At 41.8% G+C, this 26,200-nt stretch overlaps 1 protein-coding gene across 3 annotated transcripts in view; it reads left to right on the top strand.

Moving 5' to 3' along the window:
* AMBRA1 (autophagy and beclin 1 regulator 1) overlaps positions 1-26,200 on the top strand; it is a 119,415-nt gene that overhangs the window by 37,123 nt on the left and 56,092 nt on the right. For 2 of the 3 annotated variants that reach the window (XM_017742186.1, XM_017742188.1), the window contains 2 exons: positions 2,986-3,069; positions 3,626-3,726. In XM_017742186.1, coding sequence (XP_017597675.1) covers positions 2,986-3,069; positions 3,626-3,726 — 185 coding nt within the window. The remainder of the gene's footprint in view (positions 1-2,985; positions 3,070-3,625; positions 3,727-26,200) is intronic. The other variant, XM_017742187.1, reaches the window with a different exon arrangement.

Consider the following 26,200-nt stretch of genomic DNA (forward strand, 5'->3'; position numbering starts at 1 on the left):
TGCTGAGACAAATTAGTCTGTTAATAATTAGAGTATTAAGTTTCCCTTGTCACCTTGCTGTGGTTTATTTAATTTACTTTAGCAAGGTTATTGAGTCACTTTACAGAAGACGCATTTTTATGTAGACGCAGAGACACACACACACACAGACACACACTCTCTTAGGGATTTGCTTTCCACTTCTGCAGGTAATGTTAATTAAACTATCCACTGTGAATCATTAGCTAATGAATCTGTAGGTAGTTGACACTAAATAGAAAGTAGAGCATTAGATCTTCATCAGTACTTTAGGGAACCTTGGAAACTTCTCATTTCTTGCTGGAGTGCTTCACGCTGGCACTGCAGTGTGCTAACATCTGCTCTCCTCCCTCTGTCAGCAGGCTCAGTGTGGTACAGAAATAACACGAAGTGCCACCCATTTTCACTGATCTGTAGGGGGTTTTTTATTTTCCTTTTTAGAGGACGCAGAGATAATCTTCAGCTGGTACCAGGGTAATATCAGCTGTTCTAGCTTTGCAACACTAGACTAGACACTCTTAGTTGTTGAGCATGGGAGTTAAGATACAAATGACTCTACAAATTAGTAATTCAGAGTAATGTTTGGTAATATTCTTCTTTACCTCAGGGGAGTGTATCTTACACTTCTACTTATAGTAAATAGGAATTCTAGCAGTCTTGAAGGATAGCCATTGTTTCTTACTCCCTGCAGCCTGACTTATAGGGCAGGTGACCATTGGGATGTGGGTTTTAATTTTTTTTTTTTTAGGGGATGTTAAAAATATATGTCTGTCTTTTGAATTACTAGAGACTGACTGTGTCATGGTGGAAACTGAAAAAAGCCTAGTCTATATTTTTTGCCTTTTAGGCTTTTTTCCATATTGTCGGGAGATTGTGTACACAGTGAATAAATAGGGAAGTACAGGATGGACTTCTCACATCAGAAAGTCACCTTGGTTAAAAAATGTCTGAAAATGTTTTTGTGGATGCTAAGACCTGTGGTTAGTGGCAATTAAAAAAACTGGAACAATTAGTTCCTCTAGGTCTCTTGATTTAGTCTCTAGACTTTGCCCTTTTATCTCCTTTTGTTTGCTGGAGCTAACTCCTCATTCCTTTTGAAACCTGCTGCAGAGATTCTCTTCAGCTGGAGACTTCTGTAGAGTGTAGTCCTGCTGTTGTTCCTCTTGCTGATATTTGTCCTTTTCAAAAGTATCTTCCAATTCTAGTAAATGTCCAAAGCAAATGCAAACCCTGAAAATGGTTTTGTTGCTTTTCTCCCGGGGCTGCATATCAGTGTTGTTTCAAAAGCTGCTACAGCAGAAATACAAATATTTCTTGTCTTCTGCTAGCTCTTACTGTGTGTGGCAAGATCTGGAACATGACGCTTTTTTCCCTTTGGCCTTTTCTCTTTAGCACCAAAAGTTGATATGTCAGCACTCACGTTTGGAGGATTCCTTCTGTTATTGATCCGCATCTTAACAGGCTGGAGGCCTGTGATAAAAGAACAGCAGCAGCTTTTACATTTCTGATCTCAGGAACCCTGCTGGTTGCACAAAATGCTGAGGGTGAGGTGCGGCTTTGGCTGTGAACTGCAAGTGCTGCATCTACAGTGGGAGGAGAAATTGAAGCTTTGAGCTTGGATTTAGATTTGGTTTTGGTGAAATAGCTTAAAATGCTAACAAGCTTTGCAGAACCTCTGCTTTTGTGTTCCTGAGTTCCTCAAGTGTGTGGGAAACAGGCACGTAATAGACTTTCTTCTCAGCCCACGTTTCTTGCTCACTGACTTTAAAAAAGCAAAACGAAAAAAAATCATAAAATGCACAGCTTGCTGGAGTGGGTTAGAAATGTGCTGCTAATGTGTTGCATAAGGAATATTTAGTTTCTTAGTGATTTCAAGGCTCTGCAAGTAATATTCTCCCCACAACTGCTTGGGAAGGAGACAGGGCTGCATTTACACATGGGGGTTTGGAATCCAAGGAGAACAGACTTGTTACTTGTGCAAGGTCATACAGAGAGTAGATTTCTGAACAGAGAAGGCAGCACTGTGGAGGTCTCTTTCAGAACTCCAGAGTCACTAATGGAGTCTCGTTATTTTCCTTGCAGTTCTAGTGCTGTGTAATTGGAGGTCCCCTTGTGACCTATGAATGCAGTATCAGGAATTTTGTGTGATGGGGCTCCTGAAGATCCTCCAGTTTGACCTCCTGTTTGTTGTACAGTTGTCATTACCAAAATCAAACTGGGCCATCCGTGGGTTTGTCTAGCTCCTGTCTTGAGACTTACAAGGACAGCAACTCTGCAGCCTTTCTGTGAAACCTGTTCAGTGTTGCACTGCTCTCCTGGGGAAGAAGACTTTCCTGTGTCTGCTGTAGGACAATGGATGCTAGATCCTTTTCCCTCATTCCCCAAGGCCCAGACATTTATTGTGAAACAGAATGAGATGTTGTTAAGGAGGTGCAATTTTGTCTGATACCACCTAACATTTCTTATTTAACTGGAAAATACTATGAAAAGTGAGATAGTTTTAATATCTGATGGCACTTAAACTGAACCTTAAGGGAAGGAACACAAAAGAATAGTCTGCAGATTATGCTCTTTTGCCTGCACTTCTGGGAATGAAAATGTGAACTTTAATAGATCTCTTTGACTAACAGAAGGTTCTTCTCAGGACTGGGGTGAGCTTGCTTTTTGCTCTCCTGGTCAAAAGTCTAAGGTTTCTCTTTCATTTGCTCAGGTGCTGACATTGATTCATTGACTCTTTGTGGTTTTGTTGATACTTTTGAGACATTGTTGATGAATGAAGAAAGTGGACTTCAAGGTTACCCTTATATAAGTTACGTATATGAATTTGGAACATCAGAAGCATAAGAACCATTGAATCTCTGTAGCATACTCAGGTTGACTAGGTGATGTCGTTGGTGTTTTGTTGTCTTGGAAAACACTTTCATGACATAGTAATTTTGATGTACAATAATTTTCTTTCTTTTGCTGAAGGGACAATGGAGACCGATCCAGGCACCGAGCTCCCCGGAATGCCCGCATGTCTGCACCATCGCTGGGGCGCTTTGTCCCAAGGTAAGGCATCTATGTGTGAGAGTAAAAGGTGTGGAAATCCTGGAGGTACCAGTTGCAGTACAGCGCTCTGGTGCTTTCAGGGGGATTCCTTTTCTTGCACAGGGCGTCTTTGTCCTTGGTTTGCAGTTTCTGGGACTCCTGGGATGATGGCATGTTAGTGTGAGCTGCTCATCCTGTGACGTTTGAATGACAGCATCGTCTTAGTGCTTTTTACTTGCAGGTTGAGGTCACAGTGTGAAGGCAGAATAGGAGGAGAAAAGAATCTGATCAGAGATTCTCAGCACAATGTGCTGGTTTGAGACTAGAAAACTATTGTGAGAGGTAGAGGATTTGTTTAGTGCTGATCTTTGCAGCCACATTGATCAGAGGAGGATCTAATCTGTAATTTACTTTTGTTTGAAGCAGGGAGGCGGTTGGCTAAGCAAAGGATTCCAGCCTTCCCTCTACTGTAGTCTGCTGGAATGTAGTCATATTTCCTCAAAGTAATTGCAGTTGCTCTTCAGGGCTATAGTACACAGGATGGCTTTCTCCATGTTCTACTCTCTTTGTTTTGCAGACGCTTCTTGCTGCCAGAGTACTTGCCTTATGCTGGGATTTTCCATGAACGGGGACAGCCTGGCTTGGCCACCCATTCCTCTGTCAACAGGGTCTTGGCAGGTAATGAGATTTCCTTGTTTGCAGTAGTCATGTATATTAGTGGTGTTTGCTCATGAATCTGAGCAGAGGAAGACTGATGAGGAAGAGTAATTCCAACCTTTGAAGTTCTATTTAAGTTGTCTGAAGCAAGAGAAAGGACTGTCGGATTGATGTAGTAAGCTGCCATTCAAGTGCTTGAACATTGCAGATTCCATGCTTCAGGTATATGTGTGGAAGTGTCTGCATGAATTCGGGACGGGTGTTAACAATTCTTCTCTTATTTAACTTCTCCTATTCCTAGATGTCTTTTTTTTTTTAAATAACCTGACAGACTAATGATCAGCTTGCTGCAGGTCCTTCTAATTGAATTATAGGGTGCCTTGATCATGTTCCGGCTAGGAAGACACACACAAGGCAATGTGGGATTCAATTAGGATCTTAATAAGTGCATATTAAAAAACTCAGCTGCTACCACACACGGCACACAGGCGTTTGGGAGCCTTAGAGGGCAAGCGGAGGTGGGAAGGGAGGTGGGGGAAAGAGGAGGAGGAGTATGGCAGTCTGGCAGTTCATGAATGAGATGGTTATAGATGACACATATCTTGAGGGTGAGTCTATCTTGGCTGGGTCTGAGTTGCTCTGTAATTAACCCCAGTGGGGGGGAGTAATTTTGAAGCTTGGGGAAGAACAAGAGATGACATATGGACAGGTAGGTTGGGATGTGGTTCTCCTCCTTCCTTTAGGTAATCACAGGACCATCACTGAAAGGAGTGCTGAAAGGTTTCTCAAGAGGCTGCATGACCCCTTTACCTTATCCTAAGGCACAACCAACTATACCTAAGCCATTTTTGACAGGATTTATCTAACCTGTTTTTATTGGTGTTTTCCCAGTCGTTTTGGGGTAGAACTGTTGCTGGTTTTGCAATGCTGGTTTAGTATGGCAGTGGTCTTGTCTTTGATAATAGATGTCTGTCATCTTCCAGACTTTGTCTCACTGGACATTTTGGTTTGAGTGGTTCCTAGTGCTATTGCAATAACAGTAAGAACTCAGCCATAGTCTCATCCAAAGCACCTCTGCTTGTATCCCTTAGGAGGCAGTGGAGCTAACCTGTAGTGTTAGCTGACGCATGTACTTTCCTGTGTGTGCTGCTTGTGTGGGCTTTGGCTGTTGGCACGTGGAAGCAGCACACTGGCAGATAATTACTTGCTGCCAGGCAACACTGCAGAACTCTCATGTCGCCCAGCTTTGCTGGAGACACCTGCCTTCATCCCTCCTCCAGGCCTCCTTGCAGTTTGCCTGTTCCATTGTGGCTGGGAAATAGCCTGGCTTTTTCATCTGCACTTGTTGGGGAATTTGAACCCCAAAACACTCATGCTTGCTGTTTCTTGTATGTATGCCAAGAATAACAAAAGAGGACCGAAACTGTAATCATGGGAGTTTCAAAAAACAAGATCAATCTTTTCTGTGTGATGCTGTGCTGAACCTTTGTAAGGTGAGGTTTGTTGGCTCTGACAGTGTCGTGGAACCTCACACTGGAATGGCTGGGACTCCACAGTAAGGGCTTTTATTGACTAACATATAAAATTAATTCTTCCAGTTCAGTAGCTGCTTGTGTTATGTTGTTTTAATATTTGGTTTATTTTACCTATGCTCTCAGCTTTCAAAATGTTTTTTTACATCCATGCTCAAAAACTTGTTCATATGTTGCAGAAACCAGGAGAGTTGAAATTGCAAATATTAGGTGGAGGCATGACAGGCAAGAACTAGAAAATGAGGTTGCAATTGTGGAATAGCCAGAGAATTTCTTGTACTCATTACGTTGGTCAGCAGCATTGTCATTTCCAGTATTATATTTCAGAGCCATTGAAAGTTACAGTGCTGGTAGTGTGCTTTCCTTTATAGTTAGCCTGTGCCAAGGCTTGTGGTAGCTCTTTCTTCAGTATCATGGTGAAGAACCTCTACTCAAACTCAGAAGTACTTTTACCCTGGCCTGGTAGTTATGGGTGAGGTTGATAGCCTTGGCTGAGGAAAAAATTGATAATCTATTTTCCCATTAACACAGGCTAATCTAAGCTTGAATGCCTTGAATTGCTTCATTCTGCCATGTATCCAGACTGTCACTTTTGAATTATGTTTAAATGCAAAAATGTCAAATGTATTTCTTATGTAACCTCTACAGCATTTGAGAAGAGATACCAAAAAATCTTGTATTGCTAATCTGACAGTTTTCTAAAAACTGACGGTAGACTTCTGTGATCAAGTATAGTGAGAGCTGCTGTTTGGGAAAATACATCCAATTATACTTCTGCTCCTGTCCACTGCCCCATTTACTGCTATATCCTGAGAAGAAATCAAAGGAGCAGATGGAGATCCTAGCGTGTGAATTACTGTGGTGTGCTGACTAAATTTCTTAATGTCAGAGCTCTTGCTGTCAGGTTCTGTCCGTTTACTTTCAGCTCTCTACTTTATGTGAACAGCTTTCTGTTGTTTAAGTGTCATTCTCATGCAAGTGTTACACAGACAACTGCTCCATGCTATGGAAGACTGCCTTGAGAATAAATCCTTAGAGTCAAGTTTTATGAACCCCTAAAAATTGCAGGTTATCTATGCAGATGGACTAGTACAGCAATGCAGTGGGTTGGGCAGAATGATGAACATGCCAGGCAGAGCTTAGGTCAAAGCAGAGCCCTTTGTACTAGTCAGGGGACTGGTGGCCATCCCTGTGCCAAGCATGGGAAAGGTGGCAGCAGATGGGTAGAGTAGGTGGGAGCCCAGGGGGAGAGTGAAGCGATACCAGTCAACATGACAGACAGATCTCCATGCCAGCAGCCTGATTTGCATGGAGCACTGGAACAGCAACTCGCCCCAGTAGCACCTGCCTGCCTCCTTATCTACTGGTGCAGTTCAGATCTCTCAGCTGATACAGAATGCTGCATCACTGTGCTTTCTGGCACCAAGTAAAACACCATGTGAAAATATATTACATCAACATTGTTACCTTTAGCATTGAAACTTGTAATCACACCAAAAAGTGTTGGTAGTTTGACAAGTTATTTTTTTCTGTAAAGTCTATGTTGATTGGCAGTAATTACACTGTCCTCCTTTAATCCTTTATTAACTGAGTCTTATATCAGCTTTTTCATTATTTTGTCTGGAATCAATGTCAGGTTGACAAGACTGACAGTCTTATCCTATTTCAACCTTTTAAAATACTGGTATAACACTAGCATATTTTTCAGTCTTCCATATTCCCCTTTATTTCAAGACTCATCAAGAAACCTGAGAGTTCATTTGGCAGCTCTTTTAAGTCTCTTGGTAGTGTGGGCTGTAAGCTGCCCTCTGCACTCTCCTCTCCTTGGTGAACTGCCCTAAGTGATGGAGTTGTGGTCTCCAAGGAAACATCCATACAGTGAAAGCTAGTTGAAGTGGTTGTTTGCTAAAGTGGTGATGAAAACAGTATATATATTTTGGCTTCTCACTTCATATAGCTGACTGATTGCATGTGGTAATACAGGTGGAATACTGCATCTTGGGGCCATTTCAGTCTTAGAGTCTCTTGGGTTCTTTGCCATTTGTAGGCCAACAGTGTGGGGGTTTGATTTTTGGTTTTCTGCCTGATTTTTTGTTTGGGTTTGTTGTTTGTTTCTTTGGTTCGTGTATTTGTTGGTTTTGGTTTGGTCTTTTTGTTTGTTTTTTTGATAAATTTCTCTTTGTCCTAAGTTGCATTGTGAAGCAGGACATTGATAAGTTGTGATGGCCAGGTTACAGATATTTTTTGGCATCTGGTAGCACAGACCAGGATATCCATTTTAATATATTTTTAAAAATCAGTAGATACATTTAAAAGAAGAGGTCCGCATCATTGCCAGTGAAGTGCTTGTGACCTCTTGTTCGCCTCTGTGAACTTTTGCTTCAGGCTTTATACTAATTGACTGTTTTGGGATGGACAAGACATGCTAATGGTATAGTGAAACAAAGAAGGCTTTAGTTTCGGTTCAGTGGAAGCTTAGAGGAAGAGGAGACTCAGTGTTTCCCAAGGAACTTTGCAGGAGGCTTTAAGAATTGACACAAATGCCATTTTGTTGGCATTTCTGTTACTCATTAGGAGACCTGCAGATGAAAGTTTGTTAGAGTTACCTAGCTTTGTGAAATGCTTCTGTCTCGCCTCACTTTGTTTTAATAGGCTTCTATTCAGTTATGTGTATCTCAACAAACAAAATATTCTTCCTTGTGTGGTCATAGGTCATATTTATCTGTTCTGGCTTTGCCACCAGACTTTTATCTGTTTAAACACAATCCAACACAGTTAGTCTGAGTCTTCCACCTCATGGGGAGATCCAGATTCAGCAGGGCTTAAGGGTTGAGTCATATAAATTCTACATTTACAGTTTCCGAGTGATTTCGTTGCTATCTCAGGGTAGGAAATTCAGACCAGAGACTGAGCACTTACATGTAGTCAAAGAATGAGCTTGATTACAGGTTTTTCCATATCCCACACCTATTCGGGGTATAGCCTGCTGCAAGAGCAATAATGGTTCAGCTTTGGATATCTCTGCTGGAGTTGCCAAAGCAAGCTTTCTGTAGCCTTGTTACACTGGGGTGGGGCTGAGGCTATTGGTGCAGCTAACAATCAACTGATCCCTTTAATGGGGGTCTAGAATTTCAAAGTGTAGAGTTTGGCTGTTGTTTTCCCAAAATCCATAAGCTTTGCTGTTCTTCAAAGCTTTACTTCCTGGGAGAATTCAAAGATTCAAAGTCATGTGTCTTGTAAATTTCCGTACTTCAGCCAGCAACTGACAACATACAGTTGTTAGAGTGTATGAAGTTTCATCATGATGAAAGTTAGCTAAGATGGATCAATGTCATCCTTCTGGAACAGGAAGGATGTGATTGAGCATGTAATAGTGCTCCTAATAAGAACTACGGTGATGGCCTCTCACCAGCGACAGTCACTAGTTAAGGTGCCTCCTGGTTGGTGCACATTCCCAATCTATTAATCACTCTAGCTGTATTTAGGGCTAATGTTCACAAGTGAATGGCTCTAACCTAAAGCCAGCTAAATGGATATTGGTGAGCCTGTGATACATGCAGTTGGATAGAGTATTGGTTGCCATTGCAAGTAGTTATCCCTAGAGTAACCTTTCACTTCTGCTCTAATGATAGAAGTGATCATGATAAAAGGCTTCTTTGCCTTCAAAACCATGTTGCAGGCTCCAACAACTCCAGTTCCTTTGGCATTTCAGGTATGATTGCCTCCTGTGGTTCAAGTCATCTTGTCCTAATCCTGTTCTGTCATGTACAGTGTGCTGTTAATTCTGTTCTGAGATGCTCCCATCCCTCAAATGTGCTTGCAGTGATGCACAGCTGTGCAGGTAGGACAAAGATAACTTGAGAGCTCCAGAAGGCCAGCAAAAGTTGATGGGAAGACATGTTGCCAGTTGTCTCTGATGTACCCATGTTTTTCTCAGTATTAGTAGTTACGTAGTTTCTGTACAGTTCCCTGAGATTTGAGTGTTATTCTGAATCTGTACCTTCAGCTGTCTGTCACTGGCTTATTGATATTGGCTTGCTTCTGCCTTTTCATCTGAGACAACTGTGTGAATTTGAATTAGTGTCCTGATCTAATCCTGCTTTTCACAGTAGGCAGTTCTGTAGAATAAAAGAATCAATGAACTTAGCTGTGTGGCTTTCTAGGCTGTGTGTTTTTGTTATAAATCTATTTGGTACTGCTAAATATGGAAAGATGTGAACCTTTGAGTAACTTATTCTTTATGGTCTTTCTGTGATCTACGTCAGTGGACACTAAATGATATAAGAGGCTTTAAAATATGCCTCAGATTCTTCTGCGACTTGAGAGCTATAGATACCTGTCAACCTTCATCACAGACTTGAGATCAGTTTATAATTTTTGTGAAAGTGCAGCTTTTCATGTAAGGAAAAAAAGAGGCCGTATGGCTGAATTGCAAATGAATGAACTTCTTACAGGGAGGGAATGATGGAGAGTGTCTATTTTTGGGACTGGTGAGAGGTATCCTCAGAGATGCTGATTTCCTCAACATGGTACTTAAGCTTCTGAAGACAGTAGGATTTTGGAAATGTGGAGAAGGCTTTGTGTGACATCGTCTTACCTAAGTGTTCCCTTATAAATTTGCTTCATGTATTCTAAAAACACGCTTGCAGCCCTTGAGCTTTCACAAATGTTAGCTACTTCACCTCAGCTCTTACCTGCCTTTGTCTCTCTTCAGATGCTATTTTCCTAGATCAGCTTTCAATTGAAAGTTTTTAATGTTGCTGCTCAATTACAGTGGAATAGCTCATAAATAAAATCTCCTGGTAGTTTGGTGTCCTATGTGCAGAATAAAGTCATATACTGTGAGTTAGCTTTCTCATCGTATTAGATCCCTTCTTGACTTCTAGTTCATGGATTCTGCAGCTGTGGCTACAGGATTATACCACATCATGATTATGGTCAGAAGGTGAATTTCTTAGCACACATCCTTGAAATGAAATCCTTCTCCCAGAAGATAGGAGACAGTTAATGCTTAAAAAAACAAGTCTAGAAAACAACTCATAATACACAACTTTGTGTGACACTGGGATCAGATAGCTGATCCACAGATGCCACATTCTTCCTAGCAGGTCCATCTTTCTAGTACCTTAGTAATTTTCCCCTTTATTGCAAGACACCAGCGAGTTTGTTTTTTCCGGCTCTGTGCTTTAATTGGCGGTCCAGCTGCCTCTTCTCTGGTGCTGTAATCTGTGTCATCCTGTATCATTGTACCTTGGCACAGAGAAGGCTGATTGGTAGTTGATGCAATTAGCCTTTGAATGACCTACAGGCAATCTCTTCTGAAATACTAGTCCAGTGCAAAGACCCCCACAAATGTTCCTAAGCTAGTGGCTTTGATTTTTATGCAGATAAATTCTCCTCTGAGCTGAATGGGGTTTAGTTCTGTCTATCTACATGTATCCTGAAAGTGGGTGATAGGTAGTGTTAAGAGAAAGCCATTAACATATGCATTTGTGTGATGGAAGAGGTTGTGTGTGTTGTTTCCAGTTAGCCTTTCCCTCACATCCAAAATACCAAATTCTGCATTGGGAGTCTGAGCAGTTACTCATCCTCATTTTGATGTCCGTTTCTGCTGTACGCTGTCATATACAAAACATATAAACAGCCAGAAAGTGTCAAGGTACTTTCTGTATGGAATAACTTTAATCTGGCTGTCTGCTTATTATTCCCTACTTGCTCTGTGTCTCTGCTCACTTGCATCTCCCACTTAGCAACAGACGTGGTCTGTGGTCACAAACACTTCTCTGTTTACATCTGTGAACAGGTACAGTTTGAATTCTTTGGTTGAGACATTGAGTGCAAAGCACTAGAGATTGTAGGGCAGATGGAATGAACTTGCATCAGAACCCTTGTAAGATGTTATCCCCTGTTGGGTTCCAGAGACTAGAGTATTCTCAAGGCTCGAGTGATTCCAAAATCAGTTTAACTTCTGAAATAAATCTTGTGTACCAATGTCTTTGTATGGAAAGAACCTTCACACCTGAGAACTGGAGATTTTCCATGAGTCTCTTAAATATTGCACAGTAAAGGTGAGCTAAAGAGTCAAAATCATGCTATTAGCACTTAAAAGCCTGCTATTGCTCAGTCCTTTTTGTTCTTGTCTTTCCTTTATGCTTTTGTAACTCAAGCCATAGTTTATCACAATCTGCTAAGTCTGGGAATGTGTTAATTGAGAGGACTGTGAGTCAACTGGAAATAAGAATCCACAGCTATGTGCACTGTGGGAGGTATTTACACTGTAATTTTGGGGGCATCTGACTTGGGAGGCCAAGCTTCCTGTATAGTTAGTGGAGAAAAAGAAGCTTCTGCTCTGAGGATTCATCACCTGAAGTGAGCTGAACTGAGGTGCTCTGAATCTTCTGTGGAGCTACGAGTATATTTAACATTGATTAGATAGGGAGTTTTGAAAGAGTACTTTTCTGCTGTGGATTACTTATATGCCTAAAATTAGGCAGGCTACATCCTGCTCTAATGGCAGAAAGGATGTTACCTAGAAAAGGAGATCTTCATTCATCACTTGGCTGATGGGTCAGAGTGCACCTGCAGCAAAACTGGAAGGAGTAAGTGATGAACCAGAAAGTTATGCTGCTGTTCAGACGGACTTTGATAGACTGGGAAATGGACTTGCAAATCTCATTAAGTTCAGTGAAGAGAGATGCCAAGCCCTACACCTGCGGAAGAATGACCCCATGCACCAGCAGAGGCTGTGGGCCTCCTGTCTGGAAAGCAGCTTTGCGATAAATGACCTGGGGGTTCTGCAGATAGCAAGTTGAACATGAGCCAGCAAATGTGGCCTTCCAGAAATTAAGGCCATCAGAATACTGTGTTAAATTAGAAGGAGCATTGCCAGCAGATTGAGGGTGTTGATCCTTGTCTTCAGGCCTGGGAAGGCCACATTTGTAGTACTTCGTCCAGTTTTGGACCCCCAGTGCAAGAAAGGCATGGACATACTGGAGTAAGTGCAGTGAAGGCCACAAAGATGAGTAAGGGTTTACAGCCTGTCTTGAGAGAGAGAGATTCAGCCTGGAACTCTTCAGCCTGAGAAGAGAGGGCTTGGACTGGATCTTATTAATGTGTATAAATAACTGAGGGAATGAAGAAAGCCAGACTCTTTTCAGGGATGCCCAGTGAAAGGACAAAAGGCAATGGACACAACTTGAAATTCCATTTGAACTCAAGGAAACTTTTTCTTACTGTGAGAGTGGTCACATTCTGGTACAGTTTGCCTGGGGAGATTATGAAGTCTCTACCCTTGGAGATACCCAAGTTTGATTGGGAATGGTCCCCGCTAACCCGCTGTAATTCACCCTGCTCTGAGCAGGAGAGTGGTCTAGAGTATCTCAGAGGTCCTTCCCACTGTCAGTCTTCAGTGATTCTCTGAATTCAGTGTTCCTGTGGTACTCAGTCAAGTTACGTTGGGGTTCAGTGTAGGTGAGAATAGAGTTTGTTGTAGTTCTGTTAAACACTGTATTGCAGGAGTAGGTACAGCTGCTTCTGATTGTATGTATTGGCATTATCCGCTAACCCTATTGTAAAACCTTATGATGGTTGTTACTCTAGGGGACTTGGGCTCTTTCAACTTTTGCCTGAGAGAGCAGATAGTACTGGAAAATGCTTTGTTACTAACTTTCCATGAGTTTATTTTGTGCCAAGAGTCTCATTTTGTGTTCCTTTTGGTAACTGGAAGCTGAAAACCTCTCAGTTGCCTGCTTATGTAGCAGAAGTGTCCATAGAAAGACTTGGTCTGGATCAGTGGCTGTACATTGTGAGTATAATTTACAGTTTTTATTTGCAAGTGAGATTAGATCAAGCGCAACTCTTCTGGTTAGAGTGAGTGCAGGCTACTTCATTTCACAGGAGATGCTTGATGAGGTCTGAGGCATCAGGGGATTTTTGACTAGTATCTGGAAGTGATACTGCACTGAGATTAGCAGTAGTTGTAAAGATCTGCATTTACTCAAGTGTGCCATATAGTGTCTGTGACTGGCTGCATTTCAGGAACTGTGGAGGTGTTTGCGGTGGGTTGTCCTTGGTTATGCTCCCCTGGGAGAGAAGTTGTTAGAGCAATGCGTACAACTGTCCTCCACAGGATAAAGTCGTATTAAAGGGTTAAAAGGCCCCAAATACAGAACCTTGAAATACTAATTACACTTTTACCATTGTGTATCCCAGAAAAGATGATGCAATTACAGGGTTGTTACCAGCACTTCATAGGCTTTCATATGCATTTGTGGAAGACTGTTCAAATGTGAACAATGGTACTCAAAAGCCCTTAAATTAAGCTGAAACAACAGGGAAGATTTTGGACAGATAAAGAAGCAGTTTTATGGAATAACTCTCGGCCAGAGGCAAGATGTATTTCAAACAAGCCAGCTCTTAAGCTCTCTTAATTGCTGTTGACCTTTCAAAGAACCAGGTGTTTGGGATCTGGGGTCAATCCACTTCTGACTGTAGATAGTAAAATATGGAGTGTGAGAGTGGCAGCCAAAATCTATTTACTTGGAAGGCTGATCTTTCCTGCAGGTGCTTTCTTCCCAGTGGTGGTCCAAGCAACGACACCATTGTGACTGAGTATTATTACAGCCCAGAGTGAGATGAGATACTTTGGGACCATTAATATGTATCTCACTTGCAGTTTGTGAAGCCTTGTTTTGGGCAATGTAGTGACTCTGAAAATGGCTTTGGGGAATTGCATGTGAACCAAGGGAATATGAATTCTTGTCATGATGATACAGCTCTACAACCCTGTGTAGGCAGGCAATATTGGGGAGTATGAAACTACTGTTATCTTTTTACATGGTTTTATCGACACCATTCCAGATGATGTTCAAATCCATGTGCAACTCTTGGTGTCTGCATTTCAGAAGGACTCAGTATAGCCGAAGGAAGAATCAGCTGAGGAAAACTTCAGCTATAGAATGACATAACGTTAATGTACTTAGCTAATCAAAGAAGTAGTAGGTAGTTGTTGTTACTTGATTGGTCTAGATACATCTGTGGGGGAAAGATTTCTGATAGAGCACTCTTTAATACAATAGACAAAAGGCATAGAAAGGTGCAGAACCTGATGTTAGAACAATTTAGCCTGGAAAAAAAAAAAGCCAGATATTTGAGCAGTGGTGTTACAAAGTCCTGCCGCATAAAGTTCACCGCTTACCTTGTGGTAACTCATTGCTGAAACGGGTTTTTTTTCTAGTACATGGAGTGTTTAAACTAGCAAAATTATTGCCTAATCTCAAAGGAAAATTTATGATCATAGTACTGGTCTCAAAGTTCCTGGTACATGTACAGGAGTTTTCATAGGGTGTCGTCAGTGGTCCCATTGCTGGAGAGCTTGTGCCAGCCCTTTGCATCATGTCACAAGCTATAGTCTGTTCCAGTGCTGCACTATGGAAGCAAGCATTGCGTCTGAGAAAGCTTGTATAACGTGTTTTCTGATGCAAACTGTCCCAGTAAGCCTTTCTTTGTATTGGTGACTGGGAATCTAAAGCTGCCTTTGAGATTCAGAAAGGCATTGGAGAGAGATGATCATGTTCTTAAAAGTGAAGGGTGCAGGCTGATTCCTTTTGTGTGCATTGTTAAAGAGATGAATTTCTAGATATCATTATATCAGAAGGGGTAAGGCTTTGCAGAAGTGCTCATCTTTTGTGGGCGGTGAGGGCCCCTTGGGGACCTGTCTCTTTGTGGGTGGTAAAACTCACTTAGCCATAAAAGTATTTTCCCAGAGCTTGCTGCCTCCTTTTAAAAGGTGGGAAAAAAAAAAGTTACCCACGCTCCAGAGCGCAGAGGGGAGGCAGGAGCCCATGAGATGTGCTGTGCAGAGGGGTAGGAATCCTCAGTGGCCTGCCACATTTGGCTGTCATCTTTGAAGAGATTTGTCATGATTTTTGCTAATGTGTAATGTGTGGCAGGGGGAACCCAACACCACAAAGCAAACCCTAAGCCAGATTTGCTACGCCCAGTATAGAACATCTTCAGAGACATTTTTATAACCACCCTGTCATAAAGATGGAGGAAGTTCTTGCTCTGGCAACATAGTTGTATGTTGTATTAGGGATCTGGTAAGAATAGTGTGTACTGATCTCCTGGTCCCTTTTGCGGGTAGATAGGATTGTACCATTGGATGTTTTATTTATAACTGAGCATTAATGTCACAATCTGTTATCACTTAATGCACACAAATCAAAGGTTGTGTTAGCTATTAGATTCTGCAGTAGTAGTTCTCCCTCCACATAGTATCGTTACTCAGCTGGTACTGTTGGTTTTATGCTTCTAGTCTGCTGGCTTTCCTTGATTGTGGGGGAAGATATATGGGAAGATCTTGCAGGGTTAGTGACAACTTGCTTGCTTCCTCAGAGTTACTTTTGATTTGTGGGTTTGTCTTACCTGGGTATTTTCCCTTAACATGAGCCATGATAAATTACCCCGTGTGGAACCTGGGGGAGTTTTAGAACATGCCTTTGGCAAGGGCAGAGCCTAGGAAATAAATTTGGGCTTCAGACTTTCCCCAAAAAAGGCTGGATTTGTCAGTGCTTTTGGGTTGTTAAAAATGTGGAAGGTGTTGAGTGTCTTACATGAGATGGGGAAGTTCTTGAAGAAAACTGGGCAGAGAAGCCAAACAGCATTTGTGCAGTGGCAAACACAGGCTCTAGTCAGGATGAGAGCACTATGTAAGCTCATACTAGCTTTTTAACTCTCTGCCTCAGAACTCAAAAGTAAATGCAGACAGCAGGAGATTTTGTACACTAGAAAATATACACAGGATCCAAAGGTGGAGGTGTATCTCATACGTGTCTCTCCATGCCCTGTGTATTTTTTAAATTAGTGCACCCAACACCTCTGGAATATGGCTGAAGTAGGAATGGTCTCTGGTGTCTGCAGGAGCTCAGAGCTGGTTTTGAGCTAAGCAGGAGCTGCAAGTTAGTGCTACTAAAGGAAGCTGTATTTTGCTTTCTTGAGCAGTAGGTTGACACACTCTCCTGTTGAGCTCAGTGTGGGCTGTAATCCAGAAGCCCTGGCAGGCGGGAGTTGTTATGTTTCTGAGAGTTCAAAATCAGTGAGAGCTGTGAGCCATCCTCTACAAATATAACAGCTCTGGACTCTGAGTTCCCGTGTAACCTGGCTTCTGAATTCCACTCTTGTTGCTCTGGGAACCAGATTCACATCTCTTCCCCTTGCTTCAAGCACTGCCTGAAACTAGGTACAATTTCAGCTGTATCAATATGCTTCAATCCACCAGGTTTTGCAGCAATAGGTGGGAAGGAGTAGGTAGGTGTGGCTTATGGCCCATTAGATAACTTCAGGGCTGGCAGCAGAGTATGGAAGAAGTTGCAGTGATGGTCATAATTGCTTGGTTGTGTCTTCCAGCATCTTTGGGGTTGGCTAGAGTGGTAGTGGTAGGCTGAAGTCATTCACAAAAGGCAAGGGAAGAGTAATCCAAGAATCAAAAATGTTACTACCTTTGCTAAGAAAGAGTTAATGAGGACAGTTAGACTACTAGTCCTGAGTTTTGGCCAGCAAGGGGGTCACTGGAAGTAGAGCAGGTTCAGTAGTAGTTGAGATGGAAGATAGGCTGGAGAGGAAGAAGAGCAGTGACTGCCAGGAGTTCCTATGGTACAGTTTGACAGCTAGAGATGTGGAGGACATACGGGACAATGCATTTCCCCTTCTCACCTTCGACATCCAAACTGTGGTCCCGAGTCTCTTGAGAAATTTAGAGATGTAAGAAGTTAATGCATATTTGTATTGTGAGAGGCAGGAGAGGAGCATACACATGTTTACTGACAAATGGCAAGGGGTAGAAATTGATACAAAAGAGGGAAAAATCACAGAGGTGGGTGGAGTGCTGGGAACATGCTTGTGTCTGTTATGGGAAGAATTGCAGGAGGGGAAGGGAAGGTTGAAAAGGTAGAGGAAGTAATGTTACTTGGTAATTTTCTTATAAGCAGCTGAGATTCTGCGCAGAGACAAATGGAAGCTGGAGGAGGGGAGGGTTTGAGGAGTGAGTCAAAGGTAGCTGGGATTGCAGGCGTGGGTTTCAGTTAAGCTGGAGAAACACTTTGTCTTCTTTCAAACAATTGTTCATATTAGCATTCATGGTGTGGGCATGCATGCACCCATCCATGTGATGTCTCCTGGTGCGCTGCACACAGAAGCTGTTTGAGGGTCTGTCTTTTGGTTCACCACAGACCAACTGAGTCAGATCTCAAGAGTTCTCTGAGGTGCCAGAGTAGAAAGGTGTAGTGGAGGGAACTGGTCTGGTGGCAGTTTTCATTAGTGTTGTCATGCAATAGATGGTGCAATGGGTACTGGTATCAGGGGTGGTTAGGCTCAAAATCTGGTGGGGAGGGAAGGAGGCAAGTACCCAACATGTACATATACATCCCCACAACCCCATTATGAGGACACTGAAAAGCGTAAAGGAAATCCAAAAATACTTTGCCAGGGTGGAAGGAAAAGGTGACACAGGAGAAAGAAGGCTGAGGAGAGACAAATAACTAACAGTAGTTATGGACTAGAAATCATAGCAAGATGAAATAAGAGAGAAGGGCTGATGGTAAGCCCTGGAAGACGTTAAGTTGTGATGGAGAGGGACTCAGTAATAAAGTTTAGAGAAAGATCTCGTCAGCCAAATGGAGTAAGCAGATTTGCAAAGATCTTGAAAGGTAGGTGAGGAAGCATTTTGCTGAGGTCTTTGTTGGATTCTGTATGTGGAAGGCATGTAAGTTATGCAAGAGGTGTGTGTTTCTATCTTTTCCTGGCCTAGCTTGGCTGATGAGGTTCCATGGAAGAACCTTCATTCATGGGTAGGCGCATGTCTGTTGGCACAAGAAAGAGTGAAAGCTGAAGGCAAATCCCTGTCATAACTTCTCTGCTTGCAGAGAAACTAGTTGTAACTGGATGTCGGTGTCCCTGATCACTCCTATGATTTTAGTGAGCTACTGCCTGACTTCTGCTGTCCTATGACTTGTGAAGCCTAGTGAAATTGTCATTGTAAGTGTAATTTTACGCTGAATCCTAGGACTGAGAGGCTGCCTTTGGAGGGTTCATCATCCTGTAGAATTTAGCACTGCTAGTTCTTTGATCTGGTAAGGAGCTGGACCTCTGACTCTGCTGCTGTGAGGATGAGATCCTGGAACATTTCGCCGCAGTTCCTTTTCGGTTTGTGGCCCCTATCCTCCAGCACAGCTTAGCTTGCTCCAAATCTTGTTTGTGTATAATTTAAAATTTTACTGAAAACCAGTAAATTGTGATTGCCCTATTTTCATCATATGAAATTTCTCTCCACTTCTGCTTGTAAATGCTGTGTGGAATAGGTGTGGCGGTTATTTTGTACAGCAGCTTCTTGGGCAGGTCTACTTCAGACCCTCTGGAAGCATTATGAGCTAATTCAACATGGATTAAGGTCAAGTTTGCCCAAAAAAAGAACTAAAACCCATTTAAGTATCCATTTGTTGTGCAGTGCAAGGCCTGCATGCTGAGTAGCTTCTGAAATAGAAGTACTTCTGCTGCATTAGTTTTTCTGGATGTGGCTTTGACTTTCAACACTTCTTAAAAATAGTGGGATAAGATGTTAGGTCTCTTTTCATCTTGTAGTCAGTTTTGTAATTGCAGTGGATTGGATTTGTCTGCATTGAACTGAGCTGTGGCACTGATTTACAGAAGTCACTGCAAGGTTATGAGTTTGGCCAAACTTGCTGGTGGAGTCCTGACTTCTGGGAGCTCTGACACTGCCTCACTGTTCCAAATGTTGCATAGTTACTTTCATGTTGTTACTTTCATGGTTTGTCAAGGTGTGGACTAATGTGCTGTGTCAGTCCTGCTCTGCATACCCTGGGATTTGGGTCACACCTTGAGCCTGAATCTCTGCACTGGCTCCAAACAGAGATCCCTGCATACTTGCTGGGGTGCTGCAGCCTGCTTTGTGCATTAAAGCTACTGGCAATAAGGAACAAGCCTTGTTTCCATTGGTGTTATTTAGATCATGCCAAACCCTCAAAACTTCTTCCATGAGAAAGCGTTTGGAACATTGTGATAATGAAGTACTTTATTTGCTATAGGTTTCTTTTACTTTGTTCTGTTTCAGTTGGAATAACGTGGTCTTCCCATTGTGTTCTTCCAGCCTGGGCTTCCTCCTTGCCATCTCACCATGCTTTAAATTTAAACTGCCTTCACATGAGTTAAACTACTGTTAGATTTTGTTTTCTCAGCTTGCTCGTTTTCTGCTTTCTTTTGGCTGTGTGTTTGTTCACTACTTTACGCAGCAAACAGCAAGTCTGTCTGCTTACTTTCCAGTTCCTGTCCTGCCTTCTCTTCTTCTTGCTCTTTAGATTGGGGATACCTTGTAAATGGTTCCCTTTAGTGATGTTCTTCTGGCTTTGTATTCATGTATTGTATTGTTAATGCTGTATTCCAGCATTAAATGTACGCAAAATTATGCCTCTTTTCTTTGCACACATGGTGACTGCAGGACACTCACGGGTCTGAAAAGAGGCTCTTAATGAGTATATGTTAAAATATATTTTCTAACTTTCGCCTGTCAGCTCCTCATTTGTCCAAAGACACTTTGTTGGTTTACTGCATGGAATTTACCTAAGTTGTCAGGACCCTCTCCTAGATTAATGGAGGTGCATTTTTCTCTGAGAGCATGTGACTTCATCTTAACCTGCCTAGATGAGTGCAAATTCAGAACAGATACATATTTCCTCAAGGGACCTGTCCTGCTCACAGGATATAATTTCTGTGAAAATCCGCCACTGAGCATGTTTAGCTAGTGCTCTATATTGTGATGGTAGCTCAGTCTGTGCCACTAAGCTGATACAGCATTTTCGTTATGAGTTTGGATGCACAGGGCTGGTGCTGTAATACAGCAGTCCTGAAACATGTTTAAGGATAGTAATAACTTTTGCAAGCCTTCCGTTCACTGGCAAGTACAAGCCTTTGAATATGTTTTTGTGCTTGGTGTTTATTAATACTGTGTACTGCTATTTCCACAATGAAAAGTGGCTCCAGTGTGGAAGCTTGTTGTTGTACTGAAACACAGTTAAATCTCCAGAATTCAAACTCTTCCAGGGAGCATACTGCTTCTTGGATTAGTGAAAGTTTGTATTTTTGCAATGTGGTCATTGATAAGGCATGCACGTGCTCTACAGAGATATTGCTGAGGTTTTTTTCTCCATTGCAGATGGGTGTTTTGGCATAAGACATGCACATTTCAAGTTGTGCTAAGCACACATTCTTGCAGTAAGAGCTGCAGAGGCGGTAGCAGGAATTTGGCTTGCTGATTTGTTTGGATTAATAGGATTTTGTGTAGTTAAAATGCACACTCACAATGGAAAAGGCTTTTCTGTGTAAAGCAGTTTGACTTGTTATTTTTGCGTCTATTCTACATCTGTCTGTTGGCATAGCTATATTGGTTAGATGGGAGTGCTGTTACAACATTATTTGAGACTCTTAGGAAGAGGAATTACTTAGTGTGAGCTAAAAGTGTGGCCAGACTGACTGGCGAGCTATGGAATTGATGGTAAAGTATAACCTGCATGGAATATGGGCTAAGCTGGCAAAAGTCTTGACAAATAGTCTTTATAACAAAAAAATCACAAGACCTCTGAATGATCTAAAACAATATACAACACTTTTGGCAAGGTTGGATTAGTCTGATGCGTGTTAGCATCTATGTTAGGTGAGTGAACTGCAGTAGATCTCATAGAGAGTGTGGTGTGGCAACTGTGGAAGACACAAGCATTAGCCTTGGGTGGTAAGGATATTCTGGTTAGGCAATGACAGCAACCCTCTGAAGGAGTTTTTTGTTGCTGCAGTGGAAATATTCCTCTGAATCCAGACACTGCTAAGCCATAAAGGTAACTTCTTCCATGGCTGTTGGAGGCAAAAATGTCTTAATACCGTACTGATTCAGTTTCTTGGTACCTCTGTTACTGGCCGAGGCACTGCTAGTGGGTAGGCCAACTGTGTGGATGTTCCAGTGGGACCTTATGAACTTTTTCTTTGGTAAGAGAGGTGATATTGGGATACAGACAGGCAAATGACCCTTAAAAGCCAGACATTTACCTTTTTTGCTTTGACATACAGCAGCAATATTTGAGGGCTGCCCACCCTGAGTCAGGTCACACAATAAGCTCAGTTGTGCTCTTGTGCTAGGAGGGCCGTTTAGGCAGGAGAGGGTAAATCTGGGAAGGCAAGTCCCTGTTCCTGGTATAGCTACTTGTGGAAGTTTGTCCTTGTGTTCTTCAGAAATGTGACAAAGGGAGATGGGAGCCCTGGAAACTCGAGAAATTTACGGATCTGGTGCCTGCTTACAGCTGCTTGGCGGAAGGGTGCCCCCTTTGTCTAGTCTCTTCGAGACTCTCCATCTGCAGCAATTAGGATTAGCAGGCGCATTTCATGCTCTGAAAAGTCAGAAAAGGAAAGAAGAAGGAGTTTTACAAAAGGAAATGCCTGCCAGGCACAGATTCTACTCTGGTTTTGTGCCGAGAATAAACACAGATGTGAAGGTTAAAAAGCAGACTTCCAAAAGCATTTAATGAAGGGCTTGGTAATGGTGCAAGGGACTTAGTGATGGGAGGGAGCAGAGGCATCATGAGTTGCAGAGTAAGCAGAGGGAGGAACCCCGGACACACAGAGGACACATTAACCATTGAGACCTTCCTAGTTCACATTACCAGGGATTTCCTTGAATTCGGGCAGGAGAGATAAGGCATTTTGATTTGGAGAGTCACCCACTATTTCTGGAAATTTACAAGGAAGCAGGGCTGTGAACATGCCTGCATGTGTGGGTTCAGAGGTGAAGGAAGTGAGTACACATTTCTTCAGAGACTGCAGAGTTCAGCTGTCTTCTGCCTTTTCATCTATCAGTGTATCTTGGACTCATTCACTGCTCCCCTCACCCAACCCCACCCCACCCCCCCTCATTAATTTGCAAAACCACTTTTTCTTTGCAGCATCAGTTGCTTGAGAGCAGATTTCAAATGTATTATCTTACTGCTTTTTTAGTAGACTGATGTGGACCTCCAGATGCAGAAATGCCTGTAACCCAAATTATTGTTTCTCCCCACACTGACAAGATAAAGATTGTCTTTGTCTTTATTTCCCCAGTATTTTCCAGTAAGTAGATTTTAGACTCCCATTCTAGGGCAGTAGCTTCATGGCTCTTATAGCTGATTTTGTAAGTATCAGACGATTTTATAACAGAAATTATGAAGAAGGTGTAAATCCCTTTCTCCAGCCATTTACTCATTGTTTTATGTTAGGGTTTCTTTAATGCATACAGACAAATCGTATAAAAGGCTGCAAGTACGCAGAAAAGGTCAAACCAAAACATTAGTTAAATGAAATGCAGATAGGAATATATTTTTAGTGCTTGAATTTTTCCCTAAAAGGCTATACTGAAGGAAACATGTTTTACTGCCTGAATCATATGGTAGTGTGAGGCATGCTTTTAACACATGCTGCTATTGCATAGAAATAGAGAAGGGATCTCAAAACAAGTTTAACAGCTCCAGCAGTTTGCTGATAGGAAGACTCCAGCTTTGACTACCCTTCCCAGCAAGGGGCCTAAATGAAAAAAGAGAGAGCTTGTTTTACCACCCACTTCTCAAACAACTTACAAATTGTTTCAGCCAAGGTTAATCGGTGTTTCTTTTATGTCCATAACCTTTTCCTGCTAAACTCTTTCAATGATGCAGCATCTTAATTTGTAGAAAGATTTCTTTTGACTTGCCTAGCCCCATGACATTTATTTTTACCTGAGGGCTTCATGGAGTACCTCCATCTCTCTACATGCCATTCCAGTACTGTACCCAGCATCAGAATTCCAGGAGTTTCATGATGGTCCCTAAGGAAGAGGTGTTTTGCTCTTTTAAATGTGTATGCATGCATGCTGTTACATAGGGTAGAGCAGCTGTGTAGTGAGCCTTCCCAGGGAACTTCCCATCCACTGCAGCTAAAAGCATCATAAATGACTGATGAGAACACAAATAGCTGAGCCCGAACAGTCCTTATTCATAAGGATTTTCTTATAGAGGAGAAAATAGCATTTAACAGCTTCATTTGAGTTGTACAGATGTAAGAGCAGCACTAAGACTTGCAGCTCTGCTTCTTTTGCAAGTTGGATTTTCGGTTCTCTGGTGAATTATACTTAATACCCTGCAAGAATGAACATTTAAACTGTGCATAAGCTAAATAATTATATATCATTAACAGCATGCAACTGCTACTTTCTGTTCAGTTGCCAAAATTGAGATCTCACTTGTCTCGTTCATCCCTTCTCCTTTCTAGCAGTTGTTAAGCAGTTGCTCTCAACTCATCACTAAGGTGAAGTGTGAGTAAGATACCCTGGTCTGCCCATGGTTCAGATGGTATTTCTCTCTATTTTGCTGTGTTTTGAGTATTTTTCCTTTTATGGCAAAAAAGATTATGAATCCTACAGATAAAAGATAGTGTGCAGATACTGTTTAAATCCTGTTAGACTTTGATTGTGGCAGAGCTGTACTTGAGGTGCTGATTGGTAGTGATTTGGGAGGTAGAAAGAAGGAATTCTGTGATTCTGTGTATTCCTCACAGTTTATTTGTTTGGGTTTTTTTCTGTTCAGCAGTACATATCTGATATTGCATGGTTGGAGAAAGTTCTTGTCAACTGGGAGACTTAGATCATGATGTGTCACTAACAGAAGCTGAGAGGGTTGATGTAGCTACTGCAGGGAAGTGAAACTGGTTGTTTCTTTATTGGTCACCCTGAGTAGGATGAGGCCTTCCTAAACAGAGACATTTGCTTGCTCCAGTGTGCATATGCAAAGGCTGTAATAAGATAATTTATTTTTTGCAGAGTACAGGATTTTCCTCATCCTCTATTCTGTGCAAGTATTATTGGCTCGACTTTTGCTCCTTCAGGAAACTCTCCGTGCTGTTGCATATCTTATTTTCCAACTCTGTGTACCAGGGTGACATGAGCAAGGGGATCTCTATTGAGTGAACAGCAACAGAGTGTGAATTCTCTTAAGGAGAAGAATTGACAGCTTGCTTGATGAGGTGCAAACAATACAGATAAGAGGGGATGCGTTTGAAAAGGATCTTAATGTCTTCTAGTTTCCCTGAGGGAAAACTGGACTCTACCATCAAAGACAAATGCTTATGAGACACATTTCTCTATTAATTGTTTGATGATCAGACAAAGAAATGAAATATAGGAAGGTAAGACGCCAAGGAGCCATCATAAATCTATTGGAGGTGGAGGCTTTTGACCAGGCATCTGTTTTTATTGTTTGTGTCTGTTGCAAATTAACTGATTTCCTTTTGAAGTCTAAAACCTGTGGCTGAAAAATTCCCTGTCCTATATGATGTTTGCATTGTTCTCAATGTGAGTGGGCCCCTTGGGCACTTGACTGGTTCCCATTAGGATGGTCATCTTCACTTACCTACAGCTGAGCCCTGCTCCAATTCCCATTGCTGATAGGACTGTGGAACTCGGCATGCTAAGTATTGCCCCTTTTAAAAGGAAATTTTGCAGTAGGAATGAACATGAATGGGAAATTACATTTCTTCTTATTTTATATATCTGGAATAAAGAAAAAATAATAGCCTTTTGAAGGTTCAGCCTTCAGAGAGCATAGACCTCTTAGAGGCTTTCTCAGTTAATGTTGAATCCAAGATCCTTTCAGTGCTTAGTGTATGCTGAGCTACTCTTAGTAGCATTTTGTGCATCCATTCATGAAAATCATTTTGCCCATTTCCTATTTACAACTTGCTTGTACGTTGAAGAACAAGCAAAACAAATGGTTGAAAATATGACGTTGCTCTGCATACTGTTCTACAACATTAGCCCAGTTTTAGATAGTTAGCTCATCCACTTCAAAGGCTGTGTCTTCGAGGTAGCCCGGAACAAAGATTTGCTGGGACTTGTCAAATTCATGTTCAGAATTTAATATATTTACTGTCATCAAAGGCAGTCCCCCAAACTAGGCTGTCCCATAAAATACTTGAGGGTTGGAAATGTGTAAGAACCTGTTGCATCTCCACTAGACTTCAGTAATCATTTTGCCTGAGTTCAAATTGTTTCAGAACTGGTTGAGAGAATCTGGCGTATTCTTGCAGCAAAGAGTCCTATCCTTGGTTTGTCAAATAGGTTTGTCCTGTGTTTCAGACTTCCTGGAGCCTGGATTGTAGTAAATCTAGAACAAGTAAATGTAAAACCCATCAGTTTTGATAGATCCTTTCTCCAAGTATAGATTAACCTCAGTATCAGCTACAGTTAAAAATGGTTTCATAAAGAGGTAATTACTTTTCAAAGGTACTTGTGCTTAGAGATGCAAGTACTAATCTAGGGGGAATTTTATACCAGGGCCTAATCACTCCTTCAAACTGAGTCACAAATCAGCTAACAGGATTCTCCAACTTCCTCAAGTTTATCTGTAAGCATCACAATAACTTTTCTCTTATTACAAGGGGACCTGCCAGACATTAACAAATTAAAGGTAAAGGATCTAGTCTAGAAAAAAATTTGAACTCTGGTTTCTGTTAAATACATGGAAAAGAAATTCCCATACTATGCAGACGTATCATGTTCCCAAAACTTGTACCCCAAAGCTTATGTAGCTCTAGAGTATTAGTTCTTCTGAGGGTTTCAACAGTAGTAGTCTGAACTGAACCTGCTTTTCAGTGAGGGAGTGCTGGAGTGCCAAGGGAAGTGGTTTTGCACCCCTTTTTTCCCTTTCAGTCTCAACTCAGACATTGGCTTGCATGGCTCGATTCATAAATGAGCAATAGTTGACTGGCAAAGGTTCATTTCTCCATATGCCAAGATACATTGGATCCTCTGAGGAGGTTGAGACTGATGGATAAATATCTGTCACCGTGTAGGTGGCCTATAAGAAAAGATTTGAGGATTTTTCTTTATTTAAGTCTTTGTTAAA

The sequence above is a fragment of the Corvus brachyrhynchos genome, unplaced genomic scaffold, assembly GCF_000691975.1.
Source record: "Corvus brachyrhynchos isolate BGI_N302 unplaced genomic scaffold, ASM69197v1 scaffold115, whole genome shotgun sequence".
In the NCBI taxonomy this organism is placed as follows: domain Eukaryota; kingdom Metazoa; phylum Chordata; class Aves; order Passeriformes; family Corvidae; genus Corvus; species Corvus brachyrhynchos.